General features: G+C 35.5%; 1 protein-coding gene across 1 annotated transcript; it reads left to right on the forward strand.

Annotated features, from left to right (window-relative positions):
- Window positions 1–220: 220 nt before the first annotated feature.
- Window positions 221–19,931, forward strand: LOC143250953 (thyrotropin-releasing hormone receptor-like). Its single transcript, XM_076502182.1, has 3 exons — window positions 221–1,641; window positions 13,956–15,792; window positions 19,798–19,931. The coding sequence occupies exons 1-2, from the start codon at window positions 796–798 to the stop codon at window positions 14,307–14,309; spliced, it is 1,200 nt and encodes a 399-aa protein (XP_076358297.1). The 5' UTR covers window positions 221–795; the 3' UTR covers window positions 14,310–15,792; window positions 19,798–19,931.
- The last annotated feature ends 352 nt before the right edge of the window (window positions 19,932–20,283 follow it).

Below are 20,283 nucleotides of genomic sequence, written 5' to 3' on the forward strand. Positions count from 1 at the left end.
CCTTAATTTCGAGTAAACCGTAATTTTGAAGAACAGAGAGCGATCGTTCTCGAAATTCAAAATGCACAAAAAACGTAAATTTTGTTTATCGGGTCGCCAAACATCGAACTGGGAAAGCATATTTCGAGAAAGAATATTTGTAGTTTGTTTCTGAGAAATACGCGGTGTTTTTTTTATTATTTTATCAACAGAAGTATGTAGTTTGAAGATTATTATTATCGGAATTTTAATGTATCTGTCTTCCAACAGGTTCCTGTTTACGAAAAAATGGATTTAATCGCGCCATGAGAAATGCACAAATGCGATGAAACTGACTGTTTTCTTTAGAGACGAACCGTTCACCTGAACTAACAACTTACTACATGGTACTACGTCAATAAGCTTTTATCCAATCACAGTGTTGTACATTATTACGTTGCCATGGTTATCGAATACGTTTTCACGAATCGCAGATGGCAAAACGAAGTTGACTGCTCAGGTCAGATTCCAATTTCCACTTGCGAGAAGAGAACACCAGGTACTGAAAGTATTTGTTAAAAATCTGTACTGTTCAAGTGACGTTTTACCCGCAAAGCTTGTTACGGAACTGTAGCTCGCACTTTGTACAAGTGTTTTTTTTTGTTTTGTTTTTTTGGAAAAGACATTTCTAAAGAAAGATGTTTTAAATGTCACCATTCCACATTCTTGAAAGAAGCACAATTTTAATATCTGATTTTCCTTAAAATAATTTCTAAACAACGTATTGATAATGAAAATTTCATCAGTAACTTGTTAGCTAGAAAATAATCCAAGAAGATGACGACATCCACAATGTCTCCAACAATCTTTGAAAATCCTGTTTGTGAACCAACAAATAATACCACTTTTATTGATGGCACTACATCTGTTTGTAACTTAACAACGGATAATGTAAACACTACTATTGCATTGCCAGAACCATCGTACTATTCAATATACTATAGAATCATTGGAACCACATTCCTAGGATTAATATTTCTGATTGGCATCCTTGGTAACATCATGGTAGTTATGGTGGTTACTAAAAGCCGTAGCATGTTAACTCCTACCAACTGCTACCTTGTCAACTTATCCTTAGCTGATCTCATGGTCTTAGTAGCTTCTGTGCCCAACGAAGTCTTATCCTACTATTTGCTGGGAGACGAATGGATCTGGGGCCGAGTTGGTTGTGCCCTCTTCATATTTCTTCAGTATCTAGGGATCAATGCCTCATCCCTGTCCATTACAGCTTTCACAGTAGAACGGTATATCGCCATCTGCCATCCTATGAGAGCCCAGATGGTCTGTACCATCAATAGAGCCAAGAAGATTATCATTGGGGTTTGGGTGTTCGCCTGTCTCTACTGTTCCCCTTGGCTTTTCCTCACCAAGACCGTTCCTATATTTTACAGGGGCCACGATGATATGGAGACCTGTACCTTTGCTCTTTCCAGAGAGCACTATTTGGGGTATTTTTTCGCTGACCTAGTTCTCTTCTACATCTTACCACTGCTACTGTCCTGTGTACTTTACAGTCTAATAGCAAGAATCCTATTCACAAGTGACATTCGTAGAAAAATGGCTAAAGAAGGGAACCCTCCAAGAGATTCAGTGAAGAACACCAACACAAGTGCTAGAGTACAGGTAATAGATACGCTGTGGTATTTTTGTATATTTATTAATTAAATATTGATGTGGTATTCTAAGCTATAACAATAAAGCATGGTGTAATTTCAAAAATAACACTTAGAACTTCTAACTTGGCAAAACGAAACAAGTTATTTAGGCTTAACAATTGTTTTATATCATTACGTTTCGTTTTACTTGTTTCTTCTCAGGAACCTTTTTAATTCGCAATACTTTAAATAAGAATTTATCTGATGTCTTAACTTCTGCATTACTTCTGAAACACAAAACTTAAGAGTGTTGAGCTCCATACAGAAAAAAATACATTGTCCCTCCAAGAAGAAAGTTCTGAAAAGCGATGAGGCCCGACATCACTAGAGAAAAGAAGACCACAGATCACAGATTTATGTAAAATAATAACCGTGATTATCTAAAATCCAATAATATCACTTCAGGAGATATATAAACAATGAAGAGTTTGTTTGTTTTGAATTTCGCGCAAAGCTACTCGAGAGCTGTCTGCGCTAGCCGTCCCTAATTTAGTAGTGTAAGACAACAGGGAAGGCAGCTAGTCATCACTACTAACCGTCAACCCTTGGGCTACTCTTTTACCAACGAATAGTGGAATTGACCGTCACATTTTTACTTGTTAAACCTATGTGCTTTTAATATATCTGTTGTGCCTCTGTCTTCAATATTTATTGTTTATACAACTCAGACTTCTCTGTCTCTGGTATTTCACGTAAAGACTTTTAAAGACGTCTCTTATTTGTTTTCATTTTACTTGTCTTTTTACCTCTCTCTCTCTTTCTTCGTTAATCATTAAATTTACTTTTTAAAACTCTTCGACTTTAATGTATAGAGTATATACCTTTTAAAACTCTGTCTTTAGTATTTAATGTATACACCTTTTAAGCCTATTTGTTTTTGTATTTACTATACGTACCTTTTTAGTATCTATCTAAAAGGTAGATGTATATATGTATCTCTTTGTTCTATTTCTTTACAATGTAACTATTTTTAGCAATTTTGTTCTGTTTTTATTTTCATTGTTTTATCTGTTTTCTTGCACCTGCCTATATCTTCCTAATTCTTTTTATTTTCAGTCTCTTTGTTGTTAAGCCTTTCATTGAGCACAATCTTTGCTGTTCAAATTTATTTATTTTCATTTCTGTTTAGCTCTCTACTCTTTTGCCTTCATTATTTACTTCTGTGTTTAGCACCTATTTACCTTGTCATGTTTCTCATAAGTCGTTTTTATTCACTATGTTTTTCTGTCTATCTTCTCCTCTTTCTCTTTACGATTATTCTTATCTCATGCTTATCTTTTCTTTTAAATATCTACACACATCTATCTTTCTTTCAATGTCTGTTTCTGTTTGTTTTAATGTTAAATATATATTTATGTCCCCACTCTTATCTTGTTATTTCTTTCTCTATTTTTCTTTTTCTCATCTGGCATTTATTCATCTATATCTATAGATTTATAAATGGATATTTTTCTATCTTCTGTTTATGTGTGTGTTTCTTAAAGCAAAACCACATTGGGCTATGACTGAGTCCACCGAGGGGGAATCGAATCCCTAATTTTAGCGCTGTAAATCTATAGACTTACCGCTGTACTAGTGAGGGGGATCTTCTGTTTAATTGAAAATAATGATTGAAATTGTAGTTTTCAGCTGATTAAATTGTCTGTTTTTCAACAATTGACTAACGAACGTAAGTTTTTTGAATAATATACGAGCGGTTTTAACTACGTTAAAATAAACGTTTTGATTTGTTTAGGTTTTTGCTTTTTATTTCCCAATTTCATGTATTCAATTACATTAAAAATGAAACTGACGCCATGCATGACACGCGGTTCAGTACGTTATGCTTAAACAATTTTGAAACTTCATATAATGATGTCGCTGTGGAAGGGAATGTATCAAAACTACATTATCGTTCGTAAGTAGTGCGATGTTATCTGTAATTGACCATTTTTGGGGTGGGGGGTGGGAAGGGCATATAACAGCCAGTTCCGGCAAAAATGTATTTATACAGTAAAATCATATAGATGTGTTTATAACGTGGACCTAGAATTTCCAAGACAGAAATATACTTTGTACTTACTTGGATTGGAGACGAAGGAATACCTATTATCTTGAAGTACCTGGACCATCTAAGAAGATACCTGAAACAAGTCGTACCATGTTTATGTTATGAAAGGTGCAGCATTTTGTAACAAAGGTCAGTGATAACAGTTGTTCATATGTCTAAGGCAATAATGCGCAACATATTCACGAGTTATATCCGTCTGGAAAAGCGACAGAAGCCATGTACGTAGAAAGAAACTGCATTACACATCCAGTCAACCGTCAATATCTCAAACAGTTGGAGAATGAAACGAGTATTTATGCTGTTGTCACTCGCTGGTACAGCGCTAAGTGTACGGATACGATGCTAAAATCAGGGGGCTCAGTTCCCCTTGGTGGACTCAGCAGATAGTCTGATGTGGCTTTGCTATGAGAAAACACACACATTTATGCTGTTTCACAAAAAAGACACACTCTGCAAGTCGCTTGACGCAGCACCTATGAGTTATAAAGGCTAATACTTTGATATTTGCACGAAATCCTAACGATGGAGCAATTTGCAACAAAAAATAGGTTGTATTGGTTTTGTCAAAATGTACAGCTGTCATATAGAGCATGACCGAACGTGTCGACTTGGACTGTATGGACGTGAGCGTGGTTTTGTTGGAATATCGCGCAAAGCTAAACGAGGGCTATCTGCGCTATTCGTAACTTATTTAAGAGTGAAAGACAAGAGGGAAGGCAGCTAGTCATCACCACCCACCGCCAACGTTTGCACCATTCTTTTACCAACGAATAGTGAGATTAACCGTGATATTATAACGCCTACACGGTAGAAGGAGCGAGCATGTTTTGGTGGGACGGGATTCGACTTCGTGACCTTCAGATTGCGTGCCTAGCGCCTTGATCACCTGGGGCCATCAAAGTGAGAAGGCTCCAAAATTGTTCGCTTTAATGAACAATATTTAACTCTTGTTTCAATGAACATTTTGAGTTGTTAAAACAAAAATATTTTTTTTTGTAATCAGTGTGCGTGTGGAATACTTTATAAAATCCTATGAATATGGTACGAATGCAAGGCTTTGTTTTTACAATAAAAAACTACTTATATGGTTAAAAATGTGTCTTGTAGCTTTTCTAGTTTTTAGCGGAAAACTGATCTTACTAGAAAGGGATTTTAATGTAGATGTAAAACGTGAAGAAGACATTTATCCTCACTTCTTGTTTAATACGCTGGCGAGTCTTAAGTACCCCTCTAGTTAATGTGCGGTTTGATGTCGGCCTGGATATCTTCTTGCGCTTGAATATTTATAAGGACTTATTCTTCCTGTCAGAAGTTACGTAAAGAATATTGAGCATCTTGGAGCTATGGATTAAAAAGAAATTAAGTTTCTCCTAAGTCACACATTCATCATTTTTCTTTCGAAGCTCACCTTTTCAATGATCTATCCCCTACTTATATTTTTCATGAACGTCATGTTATAAAAGTAGTAACAGAATAGCAACCAAGACACATTTATTATATGGAGATTGTTTATGTTACATAAAAACGATTTTGATATCTCACCACATCGCTACAAGTTTGGTCTTGCTGTCTTAAAGCTTACGACACCTCATTGCTAACTTTTCATAATCCATTTAATGTATGAGTTCCTTCATTTGCCGGCACCTTTTATACAATCTTATGTCACAAAATACATAGATGGGTTCACAGATGTCTTTTTTTTGTAGTTCTTATACATTCAGTACTATCGTGATTTTATATTAGCTGTGATTGTCACGTGACTTGCTGATTTGTATATTCAAAATCATTTTACTACATTGTATTCAACTCTCTCCATATCCCTTTTTCTCTGATTTTGGCTACTGTTTTGGAACAGTTTTTAAGAATTATCTTAATAATTTCTTCAAAGTTATATACATGCGACAAGTCTCTTAATAAAAACTTACTACGTAGTAATTTTAACGTTGTATTCATTTTAATTGTACGTATATATGGAGAGAGAGTTTTTTGCTGGTTTGAATAAACCAGATTTTCAGGAACATAGAATTGAAAATTTATTACTAAAAGTTACCACTCGTAAAAGAAACACAATTTAGGGAGAATTCTTAAGGTAATATGAACTATGAAAAGTCAAAACCTTATTACATATGAAACGCAATTCATTAATTTCACTAGAAACGATTTATGACCTTATCTTAAAGGTAGATTTGTTTAACTGTTGAATGCTAAAATTTAAAGCTTCCTGAGAGGTAATTAGTTTATTTGGTTAACGGAAGCTCTTTCGAAGTTGCAATCTCGCTGTATCCGGCTATATGATCTCAATGTACCGGATCTCTTTGAAATTTTGGATGCAACATTTCATTAAACCACAGCTATACTTCATTAGGTTCTTTATTAATTTCTAAAACAGAAATATTTTTGTAGCTTTGAAGTCAGTATTCAATAAATGACTGTCATTTGCGATTATTTCGATTCACTTTAACATCAAAATTTGAATGCATGATGTCTCGATTTGATTTCATTTTTAATACTTTTAAAATTTCGCTTTAACAAATGGCTGCTGTTATTCCTTCGGTTCATCTTAAAAACAAGGTTCTAAAGTTGTGTGTAATATACATTTATATGTTGCAGGAATTAGTTAGCAAATATATATCCACAAAGTTACTCGATGGGTCAGCAGAAAGCTAAATGACTTAAACTGCTAAAATCCGAGGCTCGATTCTCTACGCTAGATAAACCACAGAAGGGATTGCGCTATGAAAACAAGAACTAAGATTTTATTTACGGTGATGAATAATTCCTTGTAGGGTTAGGAATTACTTCTTTGGAGCAATGACTGGTTTGACCAGGTGGATTGGACGCGAGACTCGCAATCCGAGGGGCTTGTGTTCGAATACTCGTTACACCAAACATGATTGCCCTTTTATGATCAATCTCACTATTCGTTGTTAAAAGAGTAGCCCAAGAGATTGCGGGGAATGGTGATGACTAGCTGCCTTTCACTGCTAAATTAGGAACAGCTAGCGCAGATAGTCCTCATGTAGCTTTGCGTGAAATTCATAGCAATCTAAAGAATTTTTTTATTCAACATTTTTGTTATTTTCTGGAACATTCTCCAACTTGCTGTTATCCAATCTTCTGTCTCGACGTAATTTTGTTAGCTCTGTGATTCATTCCTGTTTTTTTGGGTCAGTAAACATTCTATTTATTCAAAGACAAAAATGCTCTCATGAACTGCTTTTTGTAGCGTAACAAAATGAAAGTTTTATAAGCATTCCACTTCACATATTTTAATATATAATTAATTATTTTTCTAGACTGATACACAATATTTTTTACCAGTTTTAACATGCATTATCTCAAGAAAATATCGATGGTCCTAAGATATAAAATGCAGCTCATTTTGGCACAGTATTTTATTTAGTTAATCCTTTTCTTTTTACAGTGCTCAATTTCCATTTGTTTGTAGTTAAGCACAAAGCTACACAGTGGAATATCTGTGCTTTGCCCACCACGGGTAACGAAACCCAGATTCGACCGCTGTAAGCTCGCAGACATATTGCTGTACCACTTGGGAACACAGTGCTCAAACAACCATAGTAATGAAATAAGCACGGTTGGCTTTACAATTAGCTCGAGCTCATGACGAGGACGTACGTTTGGTATTCATTGTCAAAGCGAAACAATGCAAGTATTTTCCCACAACGTTAAACGTAAAACGTATAATTATAATGGAACCAGAAGATTATTTTTCTATACATGTAATTCAGTACTCAACTTTCCAACGCTACGTTGCACAATGAAGATTGTAGCTATTACTTGTGAATAGTATTTCATAGTTTTAATACTTGTGTAATCTTTTTAAAAGTGTTCGTTTTTCTCGGAGATTACTCGTGTAGAACAAATATGACCACGACATCTGGTTGACAGGCACAGCGTGACTTTAAGACATTGTTTTATGTGCCGATGTCCAGGTTCAATCAACAAAGGCTGGAATGTGTTACATCCGATACTTTATGTGTGCGAAAGAAAAGAGCTTTTACGAAAATTGTTCCCTTAAAAAATTACTGCAGATTAAACTAATTCATTGTTATGAAACGTTTCGGACGAAGCCTTTTGAAAAGTCAAACTATGAGTATTGAGACAGGAAAATTATACAACGAAATCGTTGTAAATGACAATCAGATATTTCATTGGTTCTTTCATTATTTATGTAATGATACTTTCAATACGAAGCTTTTGACGTGATGAATTAACTTGAAAATAATGAAAGAGCGCGGTTTCTAACATAAGCAATTTAAGATACTAGGCTTTTACGTAGCTGGTATATTTACAGGACTTTTGATTTTTTTCCTGTTCGTATACTACTTTTCTCAACAAATTAACTTCCATGTGATGTGAGATCGCATTTTGTTGTCTAATTTTGTGCGGGTTATGTAGAGATTAAACAGACAGGAGCGAAATCGTTATATTTTTGTTGTGTTTCTCTTTCAACGTTTTCGTCTAATTAATTTGTGTGTAATTTAGCACAGAGTTACACAATGGGCTATCTGTGCTCTGCCCACCATTGGTATTGAAACCTGAATTCAAGCGGAAGGGGGCTGTAGACATACCGCTGTACTACTGGGAGGCCCGTAACTAATATTCATTCAGATTGGATACATTTTGCTTTCAAATTAGATAAATGATGCTATTACTGTTCTATCTTTAAGAGTAAAGCTATACCTGAGCTTTCTCCACAGCCTGGAATCGAGCCCTGGAGTTTAAGGTTCTTAATCCTTAAACTTCCGACTGATTCACCGAACGACCACGTACACAGGTCATCCGAGGAAGCTAATTTCATGACCTACTATCAATTTATCATCTTATCATCAGAGTGTAGAATAAAATAGTCAATTTTTGGCTTACTGTAAACTTTTCTCGAGACGTTTTTGAAATAATTTGAAACCAAGAATGACAAGCCCGTCCAAGAGAGTTGGTTTCACGATATACGTTTTAATTCATTGCACTTTAACTCAACATGACAAGAAAGGGTCAATATCTGGTTCAATACGGTAATTTTTGAAGTAATTATCAACCAGAAACCTTTTTTTTTTTTTGCATGCGAATTGCGAAAAAAAAAGAATTCAATGGTTTATTGTCGAATTTTGGTTTTATATTCAGTATATGATAAACTGGAGTTTTTGTTGTGAATGTTTATCATTAAATTTTGTGTTTTTATCATTAATATGTTATATATATATATTAAATTGAAAGGTGATGTGGATGTTAATACAATTAAACGCCCCCCCCCCTCACTGGCTCAGCGGTATGTATGCGGAGTTACAACGTTAAAACCGGGTTTCGATGCCGGTGGCGGGCAGAGCACAGATAGCCCATTGTGTAGCTTTGTGCTTAATTCAAAACACCAACAACGACTAAACAGAGGTGTTAAGTAATATACAATATATTACTATAAACACCATGCTTTCGTTTAGCAAGCTATCCAAAATCCTGTTTTTTTATTTTAAAAACCTGTTTCAGTGTGTTTGATGCTGGAGTTTCCAGTTTAGTTCATCCAGGCGTTGAATTAGTTGATATTTAGCATCTCTCTGTTAACTACACAGAAGGTTTTAATACATCTCTCTGTTAACTACACAGAAGGTTTTAATACATCTCTCTGTTAACTACACAGAAGGTTTTAATACATCTCTCTGTTAACTACACAGAAGGTTTTAATACATCTCTCTGTTAAGTACACAAAAGGTTTTAATACATCTCTCTGTTAACTACACAGAAGGTTTTAACACCTCTCTCTGTTAAATACACAGAAGGTTTTAACACATCTCTCTGTTAAATACACAGAAGGTTTTAATACATCTCTCTGTTAAATACACAGAAGGTTTTAATACATCTCTCTGTTAACTACACAGAAGGTTTTAATACATCTCTCTGTTAACTACACAGAAGGTTTTAATACATCTCTCTGTTAACTACACAGAAAGTTTTAATACATCTCTCTGTTAACTACACAGAAGGTTTTAACACATCTCTCTGTTAACTACAGAGAAGGTTTTAACACATCTCTCTGTTAGCTACACAGAAGGTTTTAACACATCTCTCTGTTAACTACACAGAAGGTTTTAATACATCTCTCTGTTAACTACACAGAAGGTTTTAATACATCTCTCTGTTAACTACACAGAAGGTTTTAATACATCTCTCTGTTAAATACACAGAAGGTTTTAATGAAATAAATCAAAGTATATTTTGCACCATACCTGCTTAAAAACAAGGCGTATATGTTAGAGCGTTTACACTGGTAGACAAAACCTACATGTTAAAGCGTTCACACTGGTAGACAAAACCTACATGTTAGAGTTTACACTGGTAGACAAAACCTACATGTTAAAGAGTTTACACTGGTAGACAAAACCTACATGTTAAAGCGTTCACACTGGTAGACAAAACCTACATGTTAAAGCGTTCACACTGGTAGACAAAACCTACATGTTAAAGCGTTCACACTGGTAGACAAAACCTACATGTTAAAGAGTTTACACTGGTAGACAAAACCTACATGTTAAAGAGTTTACACTGGTAGACAAAACCTGCATGTTAAAGAGTTTACACTGGTAGACAAAACCTGCATGTTAAAGAGTTTACACTGGTAGACAAAACCTACATGTTAAGGAGTTTACGCTGGCAGACAAAACCTGCATGTTAAAGAGTTTACACTGGTAGACAAAACCTACATGTTAAAGAGTTTACGCTGGTAGACAAAACCTACATGTTAAGGAGTTTACACTGTTAGACAAAACCTGCATGTTAAAGAGTTCACACTGGTAAACAAAACCTACATGTTAAAGAGTTTACACTGGTAGACAAAACCTGCATGTTAAAGAGTTTACACTGGTAGACAAAACCTACATGTTAAAGAGTTTACGCTGGTAGACAAAACCTACATGTTAAAGAGTTTACACTGGTAGACAAAACCTACATGTTAAAGAGTTTACACTGGCAGACAAAACCTACATGTTAAGGAGTTTACACTGGTAAACAAAACCTGCATGTTAAAGAGTTTACACTGGTAAACAAAACCTGCATGTTAAAGAGTTCACACTGGTAGACAAAACCTACATGTTAAAGAGTTTACGCTGGTAGACAAAACCTGCATGTTAAGGAGTTTACACTGTTAGACAAAACCTACATGTTAAAGAGTTTACACTGGTAGACAAAACCTACATGTTAAGGAGTTTACACTGGTAAACAAAACCTGCATGTTAAAGAGTTCACACTGGTAGACAAAACCTACATGTTAAAGAGTTTACGCTGGTAGACAAAACCTGCATGTTAAGGAGTTTACACTGTTAGACAAAACCTACATGTTAAAGAGTTTACGCTGGCAGACAAAACCTACATGTTAAAGAGTTTACACTGGTAAACAAAACCTGCATGTTAAAGAGTTTACGCTGGTAGACAAAACCTACATGTTAAAGAGTTTACGCTGGTAGACAAAACCTACATGTTAAAGAGTTTACGCTGGTAGACAAAACCTACATGTTAAAGAGTTTACACTGGCAGACAAAACCTACATGTTAAAGAGTTCACACTGGTAGACAAAACCTACATGTTAAAGAGTTTACACTGGCAGACAAAACCTACATGTTAAGGAGTTTACACTGGTAAACAAAACCTGCATGTTAAAGAGTTTACGCTGGTAGACAAAACCTACATGTTAAGGAGTTTACACTGTTAGACAAAACCTGCATGTTAAAGAGTTCACACTGGTAAACAAAACCTGCATGTTAAAGAGTTTACGCTGGTAGACAAAACCTACATGTTAAGGAGTTTACACTGGTAGACAAAACCTACATGTTAAGGAGTTTACACTGGTAGACAAAACCTACATGTTAAAGAGTTTACGCTGGTAGACAAAACCTACATGTTAAGGAGTTTACACTGGTAGACAAAACCTACATGTTAAAGAGTTTACGCTGGTAGACAAAACCTACATGTTAAGGAGTTTACACTGTTAGACAAAACCTGCATGTTAAGGAGTTTACACTGGTAGACAAAACCTACATGTTAAAGAGTTTACACTGGTAGACAAAACCTACATGTTAAAGAGTTTACGCTGGTAGACAAAACCTACATGTTAAGGAGTTTACACTGTTAGACAAAACCTGCATGTTAAAGAGTTCACACTGGTAAACAAAACCTGCATGTTAAAGAGTTCACACTGGTAGACAAAACCTGCATGTTAAAGAGTTTACGCTGGTAGACAAAACCTGCATGTTAAAGAGTTTACGCTGGTAGACAAAACCTACATGTTAAGGAGTTTACACTGTTAGACAAAACCTACATGTTAAGGAGTTTACACTGGTAGACAAAACCTACATGTTAAGGAGTTTACACTGGTAGACAAAACCTACATGTTAAAGAGTTTACGCTGGTAGACAAAACCTACATGTTAAGGAGTTTACACTGTTAGACAAAACCTGCATGTTAAAGAGTTCACACTGGTAAACAAAACCTGCATGTTAAAGAGTTCACACTGGTAGACAAAACCTGCATGTTAAAGAGTTTACGCTGGTAGACAAAACCTACATGTTAAAGAGTTTACACTGGTAGACAAAACCTACATGTTAAAGAGTTTACACTGGCAGACAAAACCTACATGTTAAAGAGTTCACACTGGTAGACAAAACCTACATGTTAAAGAGTTTACGCTGGTAGACAAAACCTACATGTTAAGGAGTTTACACTGGTAAACAAAACCTGCATGTTAAAGAGTTTACACTGGTAGACAAAACCTACATGTTAAAGAGTTTACGCTGGTAGACAAAACCTACATGTTAAGGAGTTTACACTGTTAGACAAAACCTGCATGTTAAAGAGTTCACACTGGTAAACAAAACCTGCATGTTAAAGAGTTCACACTGGTAGACAAAACCTGCATGTTAAAGAGTTTACGCTGGTAGACAAAACCTACATGTTAAAGAGTTTACGCTGGCAGACAAAACCTACATGTTAAAGAGTTTACACTGGTAAACAAAACCTGCATGTTAAAGAGTTTACACTGGTAAACAAAACCTACATGTTAAAGAGTTTACACTGGCAGACAAAACCTACATGTTAAAGAGTTTACGCTGGTAGACAAAACCTACATGTTAAGGAGTTTACACTGGTAAACAAAACCTGCATGTTAAAGAGTTTACACTGGTAGACAAAACCTACATGTTAAGGAGTTTACGCTGGTAGACAAAACCTACATGTTAAAGAGTTTACACTGGTAGACAAAACCTGCATGTTAAAGAGTTCACACTGGTAGACAAAACCTGCATGTTAAAGAGTTCACACTGGTAGACAAAACCTACATGTTAAAGAGTTTACGCTGGTAGACAAAACCTACATGTTAAGGAGTTTACGCTGGCAGACAAAACCTACATGTTAAAGAGTTCACACTGGTAGACAAAACCTACATGTTAAAGAGTTTACGCTGGTAGACAAAACCTACATGTTAAGGAGTTTACGCTGGTAGACAAAACCTACATGTTAAAGAGTTCACACTGGTAGACAAAACCTACATGTTAAAGAGTTCACACTGGTAGACAAAACCTACATGTTAAAGAGTTCACACTGGTATTATGCAGTGGAACCAACATTTAAAATGATCTTCAGAGCTATTGCTGTGACTGCTATGTTTTTAGAAATAATTCTATTGCTCTCTTTTTTTATTTTAGGGCGCTCGATTTGTAATCTGAGGGTCGTGGGTTCGAATCTACATCACACCAAATATGGTCGCCCTTTCAGCCGTGGGGGCTTCATTAAGTTAGGATAAGTCGCACTATTCGTTGGTAAAGGAGTAGCCTAATTGTTGGCGGTGGGTGGTGATGATTAACCGCCTTCCCTTTGGTCTTACACTGCTAAATTAGCGAGGGTTAGCGCAAAAAGAAGTTCTCGTGTAGCTTTGCGCGAAATTTAGAAAAACAAAACAATCTATTTTTATCAAACTGTATTTTGTATTTTGGAGTCTATAGCACACTAGTGGCACAACGGTAAGTGTGAAGGCTTATAACATTTAAAAAAAACTAATTTCGAAAAAATGTTGGACACAATAAAGATGTGTTGTTGTATTGCTTTGTGCCGAACTATAAAAAAAACATTTTGGATTACATATATAAGCTCTTTTTGATACAAATTATTTGATTACTTTGCAATTGGAAACGTTTTGTTGGCTATAATTTCTTTATGTGTTTATTTCCTTTGAGGTGGTGAAAATGCTTGCTGTTGTTGTGGCTGTTTTCGCAACACTCTGGTTACCATATCGAGCTCTTGTTGTCTACAATTCCTTTGCAAAACACCGCTACATGGAAGCCTGGTTTCTGATGTTCTGTAAGACAATGATTTTCATCAACAGTGCCATCAACCCGATCCTGTACAACGCCATGTCGGTCAAGTTTCGGCGTGCTTTCAGAAGGACCTTGTCTTGCCGTAAGCAACAACAGTGTCGCCGTGGGCCATACGGAAGCGTACCCGGATCTACCAGATATCTTCCGAGTACCCTAACAACTGCAACAACACGGCCAGCTTCCTGTAGGATAGAGAAATTACAACAAGCATAAATCAACTCTGGCTTCTTTTTGAGATTCAAGATGAAACATCAACTTCCACGTGTGTCAGTAACAGTAAGGACACTAAAATACAAATCAGAAACATATATATCTTAACCTATTTGAATCAACACTGTCTCGTTAAACAAAGATGCAGGTTAAAACATTATCACCCATTCCACTTTACTCTAACAACATGGACATTACGATACGAGTCACAGAAATAAACACTGACTTAAATGAACACAAGATCAATTAGAAAAGCGAAAAAAGCAACAACTTATTACGTTAAATAGGAAGAAGATATCTACTCCAGGAAACCAAAAGAAGTCGATCACAGAACCAATAAATATAGTATTCACGACCGTTAACCTTACAAAATCACCAACTAACTTAACATTCTTGAGGTTCCAGTAGCTCTAAAAAAGCGTTGAATCATCAGACTACTCATCGGAAGACACAAGATAAGCGCGAACCGTCACTAATTTTCTTTAAAACATAAGCAACAAAGACGCCATAATACCTTCTCAATGTCATCCTGGGAATTACATCACGGTTAACAAGCATCGTGATGGTAAAATTGATAATATGGAATTACAACCAACTAACGAGACAAACTGAACATTGAGTGATTGAAAGTTAATAGTATTCTGAATCTCGAAGTGGAAAGAAGTTTGAATTTTAAAACTATTCTGATCTTTATAGTAAAGTAAGAAGAAAAACCTGGCGGGGGTCTTGATTACTAAAGATGGAGAGGATAGTTGGACAAAAGAGAGACCAAAATCATATCCTATAAATGGGAAAAAAAATATCAGCTTTGAATACGTATAGATATGGCTTTCATTGTCGTGATCTCTTTTATGTTACTGGATTTTGCAAGCTATATATTTTTTCCTATAAAACTTGCTTTTTAAAGCATAACCCCATGATACTTTGAAACTGGAAACGATTTCTTATATCTGGAACATTATAACTGTTTCTAGACTTGTCGGTAAAGTTACATTTAAGCTTCCGTCTTGTGGTTGTTTTACAAGTGCGCGAAATGCCGTTTTAGTATAATAAGAGTATAATTAATCATTTACTATTTGTACCACTGATGTAAAAACCTGAATACAGAAGTGAAGAAGATATAGGTTTGACGCTTAAGCAGTTAATATATGCCGTGTTTGTCGTTTATTGTTCATAAATATTAAAAGTATTGATATTGTAATTATTTGTGTATAATGTTATTATATTCTACAAGTCTGTGAAAAACTAAAGCTTAAGCCCAATCCGTGGATGAACAGTATGGAGTCACTGCTAACCCTCGTTCCATACGTTTAGAAAGGGACACTGCTACTGAATAAGTTGACATGGATAAACAGCATTGATTCTGTGGTAACTTCCGTTCCATAGGTTCAGAAAGGGACACTGCTACTGAATAAGTTGACATGGATAAACAGCATTGATTCTGTGGTAACTTCCGTTCCATAGGTTCAGAAAGGGACACTAATGGGTATGTACCGTGTTGAAATTTTTAACTTTATTTGTAAGATATGGTTCAGATTTTAATGGGCGCCAAACGCATGTACTGTGTAGTAGTTCGTAACTTTGTCGTTAGAGCTGGTCTAGACCGTTATAGATGTATCATTATATTTGTTATAACGTGTAAAGAAAACTATGAAAACATTAAAAAAATATTTAAATTGACTATTTTTTTGCTGTAAAGCGTAAAGCTGTCATTGTTTGGCTTTCCGCAGGTATCGAAACCCGTATTTTAGCATTTTAAACCAACTGATTTCTTGCTGAGCGACTAAAAGGTTTTAGATGATTAACAGGAAGTAGATAATATATCGTAAGATAATCTTCACACTGTACAAGTAGTTTATTGTTTTACACTGTGCAAACCGTATCTTTGCTATAATCGGATAAAGTATCATTTTCTTAGCAACTCAATTATTTTTAATCGCATCTTAAGAACTTTCCGAACGAATTGAACTGATGTTGCTCATGAGTCTAACTGGGAAAGTGTAAAAATACTTTTCATGTCATGGAACTTATAGATTTGACTGACAATTTAAAACAGAACAAAAACTGCAGAGTCAAAGTTTTTGCTCCCAGTATCATTATATCAATGCAATTTAACGTTTAGAGAACTTAGAAATAGTCTTACAACTATGTGGAGTCTTATAAACGTTTTGCTTTCATATTTGGGGACTTAGAGAAGTCCATCTTAATGGTCTGGGAACTTTTAAACCGCCTGTTAGCTGTTATTCGACTCAAAAAAACAATTTTTTCACTGACCGTAGAACTTAAAAATATTGTTTTTTTGGGACTTTATAAGGTATTCATATTTTCTATTTATGTACTGGTATTTATGGCAAAGCTACTAAGACTACTTTTCGCTATACCTGATTCTGAACTACTAATCCGAAGGAAGAAAGAACGCTAAGCGATTGGTTATCGTTCTTATAACGCTCGCTCATCGTAAAGTGTGTGGAATATTTTGTGGTATTCAACAGATTAGAACTTGGTTTCAACATCAGTTTATGGAATGGTATCGTATAATGAAAGACTCACATGTGTCTTTACCCCTCTTTGGAGGAAGGGAACTTTTGTTTACTTGTTTCGTTGGATTTCATGTAAATTTATGTGAAAGATATCTGCGCTATCCATCCCTAATTTTTAAGTGATAGATTAGAGGAAACGCAATCAATACCATCCGCCGCTAACTCTTGGTCTTCTGTTGTCAGATAGAATAGTGGGATTTGACTGTTACCCTTACAACGCGTCACGGCCTCAAAGTGAGGGAGCGCATTTACTTGAGAGAGGAAGCATCAGTGAAACTTAAAAACCACTTTTTAGTTGCTTGGAGAATTAGAAAAACATTTTAACTGTTCGAAGGAAAGCGTTTGTATTTAAATATCATCGGACTTCGAAAAATATTTTTAACTGATTGAAGGAATAAGAAATGCATTTTAACTCGTTTGGGGGACGTTTGCAATTATTGGGAGGGTGCAGAAAAGCTTTTAAACTGGATTTTGTTTTTAGAATTTCGCGCAAAGCTACTCGAGGGCTATCTGCGCTAGCCGTCCCTAATTTAGCAGTGTAAGACAAGAGGGAAGGCAGCTAGTCATCACCACCCACCGCCAACTCTTGGGCTACTCTTTTACCAACGAATAGTGGGACTGACTGTCACATTATAACGCTTCCATAGTTGAAAGGGCGAGCATGTTTGGTGCGACGGGGACGCGAACCCACGACCCTTGGATTACAAGTCGCACGCCTTAACCCACCTTGCCATGCCAGGCCTAAATTGGATTTAGTATTTGTCTGTAGTAAACATTTTTGATCAAATTTTAACATTATCTGTGAATGCTTATTATACTTCTAATTTCCCCTCGTTTGTTATTCTTTACAATAAAAATGTTAACATAGTAAATGCACCATCAGATACTAGAGAAACGATGGTACCGAACGAAATATTTGTGAAACGCACAGTTGCTTTTGTATTCCCCAAATCTGTAATTATGAAATTTCACCACGCACCGATGGCTACAAGTAGTAGTTATGTTATAGACGTTCTTATCTAACAACCGTAAGTAGCAACGATTCGTCTGGTTCTGAAACACGCTGAGGAACGTTTCTTTCTTCGATGCCATGGATGTAACTATTTGGTTAGGTAATCGAGAGATGATTAATCAGTCGTCAGGCAGTGATTATTGTATACTTCACTACTCGGGAACGGGGATTAGCTGCAGTCAAGCTAACGTTTAGAACAAAGTCGTGTAATTTATCTTCCTTTAATTTACAGCTAAAATAACTCTTAACAAAACAGTACATTGGGGTAAATAGACCTGCTTATTGCAAGTGACATCCGTATTATACAAAACGACGAAGGGAGGTCCTCGAAAAGCAAAGCTTACAAGAATCTAACATTTCAGCTACAGTGTGGACAGTGCATTCTGTCAGTTGCATTCTGTCAGTGATCGCACCAGAAGGTCTCGCTTGATTAGATTGCGTCATTATTGTAACGGAATTTACAAAGATTCTGTTCAACCAGTAAATTTAGCTAATGACATACAAAAAGTAAGCTCTAAGATGGTTTAAAATGGATTTAAAGTATACTCTTAGAGTTTAGTTTGTGTATTGTGATCTTCTCAATACAAATTGCGTGAAATTCAAAAAACCCAAACAAACTTTTAGTAATAAATATTAAAGGTACTCGAGGGCTATCTGCGCTAGCCGTCTCTAATTTAGCAGTGTAAGGCTCTTTTACCAACGAATAGTGGGATTGACCGTAACATTATAACGCCCCCACGGCTGAAAGGGCGAGCATGTTTGGTGCGACGGGGATTCGAACCCGCGATCCTCGGATTACGAGTCGAGTGTCTTAACACACTTGACCCTCACTAAAAGTTTGATTTACTACCGATATATTTCCATTAATGCTAATATTATTTCATAAGTGCATTAGAAACAGTTGCCTAGAAGTTAAAGAATTATAGCGAACAGTTTAGCATCTTACGATATGAGAATGCATATGTAACTCTGTGGAAATTAAAATTCTCTCGGTGAGGAAGTTAACCCGAGTGTTTTGTAGTGGCTTTTAATGTATTTTTTTAAACCATTAAACCCAAAGTCGCGAACACGTTACATGTAGATCAGCAATCGTAGTTTTATTACTGCTTTTTTGCAAAGTTGATATACTTTATTTATATGCGTGAATCACTTTTCTAATTATAGAGAGGGATGGGAATCTCGATAGAATCATGTTACATGCAGAAACTAATTATCTTTCAAGAACAAAGGACTTTAGTGTTATTGTTATTTAAAATTTTAGATTGTATTTAAAGCAGTGAGGGTAGCACCGTACCAACTCTTCCGTATATGTATATATAATTTTCTAGGCATTTCCCTATTTGCACAGGAATTTAGCACTGTAATTACAATGGATATTGGTTGATTGGAATTCAGCACAAAGCTACGCAATAAACTATTTTGCTCTGCCCACCACGGCTATCGAAATTCGGTTTATATTGGAGTGAGTCTAAACGCATTACGCTGTGCATCACGACTAACTATGGCATAACATCTTTCGAGTTATTAAACTATTTTTACTATCTGTTGGCTTTTCATATAGATAGCTCAAGACTACACATCATTAGTGACATAAGGGTACTATTTTTTCGTGCACTTGTTCACACGTTGCAGTGCAAACAGGAAGCAAGACAGCTTGACATTTGGCTAACAAGATGGAGTCGTACAATCTTAATTATTTGAGATAATTTGTGTTTACAATGAAATAGTGAACATTTGTCTAACGTATCTTATATATATTTAACTATATATATTGAACTTTTTTTTTCTTAATTTATTTTCCTTCATTAAGAGCTTCATAAATTAGCCGGTGGATATCAACCAATTTAGAAGCATTCTAACAACATAATAAAATACATTTTCTGCATTATAATGAACTGGAAAAAGCTGTATTGGCTCTAATTAGCCATTCTTTCTCTAGGCTGAATCTCTGTGTGTATACTTCTCTAAGGACACCACCAGGGGGCAGTAAAGAGGAGAATCGTTGAAGTAATGATATGGAAAGAAATTCTGTGTAAGGTAATTTTAAACAATAAACGAGCTATTTAGAGTTGATTATGTTTTGGAGTCTAATTTTCTTTTTTCTATTTTTTTTCTATGAAATTACTCATTATATACCTTTTTAACTTTGAAGGCTTTGAAACAAAATATTAAAAGTACTGTAATGTAAATACATATGTATATATTAAGATGAATCGCGTCATTTCTTAACAAAATGAATTTTTACTGGGGGAACCTCAGAAATTTGTTTATCTTGATACAAAAAATATTTTTAAGAAATAAAATAAACTTTATAGGTTGTTACCAGCTGTTACGTTTTCGTTCCTGTGCTGCTATAACAGCTTTGACAGTTTAGATTGTTAATGTTACAAAAACACAAATAAGTTTGTTTGCTTGTTTGTTTTGA

This window comes from Tachypleus tridentatus, chromosome 5 (assembly GCF_004210375.1).
Source record: "Tachypleus tridentatus isolate NWPU-2018 chromosome 5, ASM421037v1, whole genome shotgun sequence".
Classification (NCBI taxonomy): Eukaryota; Metazoa; Arthropoda; class Merostomata; order Xiphosura; family Limulidae; genus Tachypleus; species Tachypleus tridentatus.

Bases quoted from the DNA above. Each gene is read 5' to 3' on its own strand.
- LOC143250953 (XM_076502182.1), top strand. From the start codon at position 796: ATGACGACATCCACAATGTCTCCAACAATCTTTGAAAATCCTGTTTGT. The intron at 1,642-13,955 runs GTAATAGATACG...ATTTCCTTTGAG, and splicing joins ACACAAGTGCTAGAGTACAG to GTGGTGAAAATGCTTGCTGT.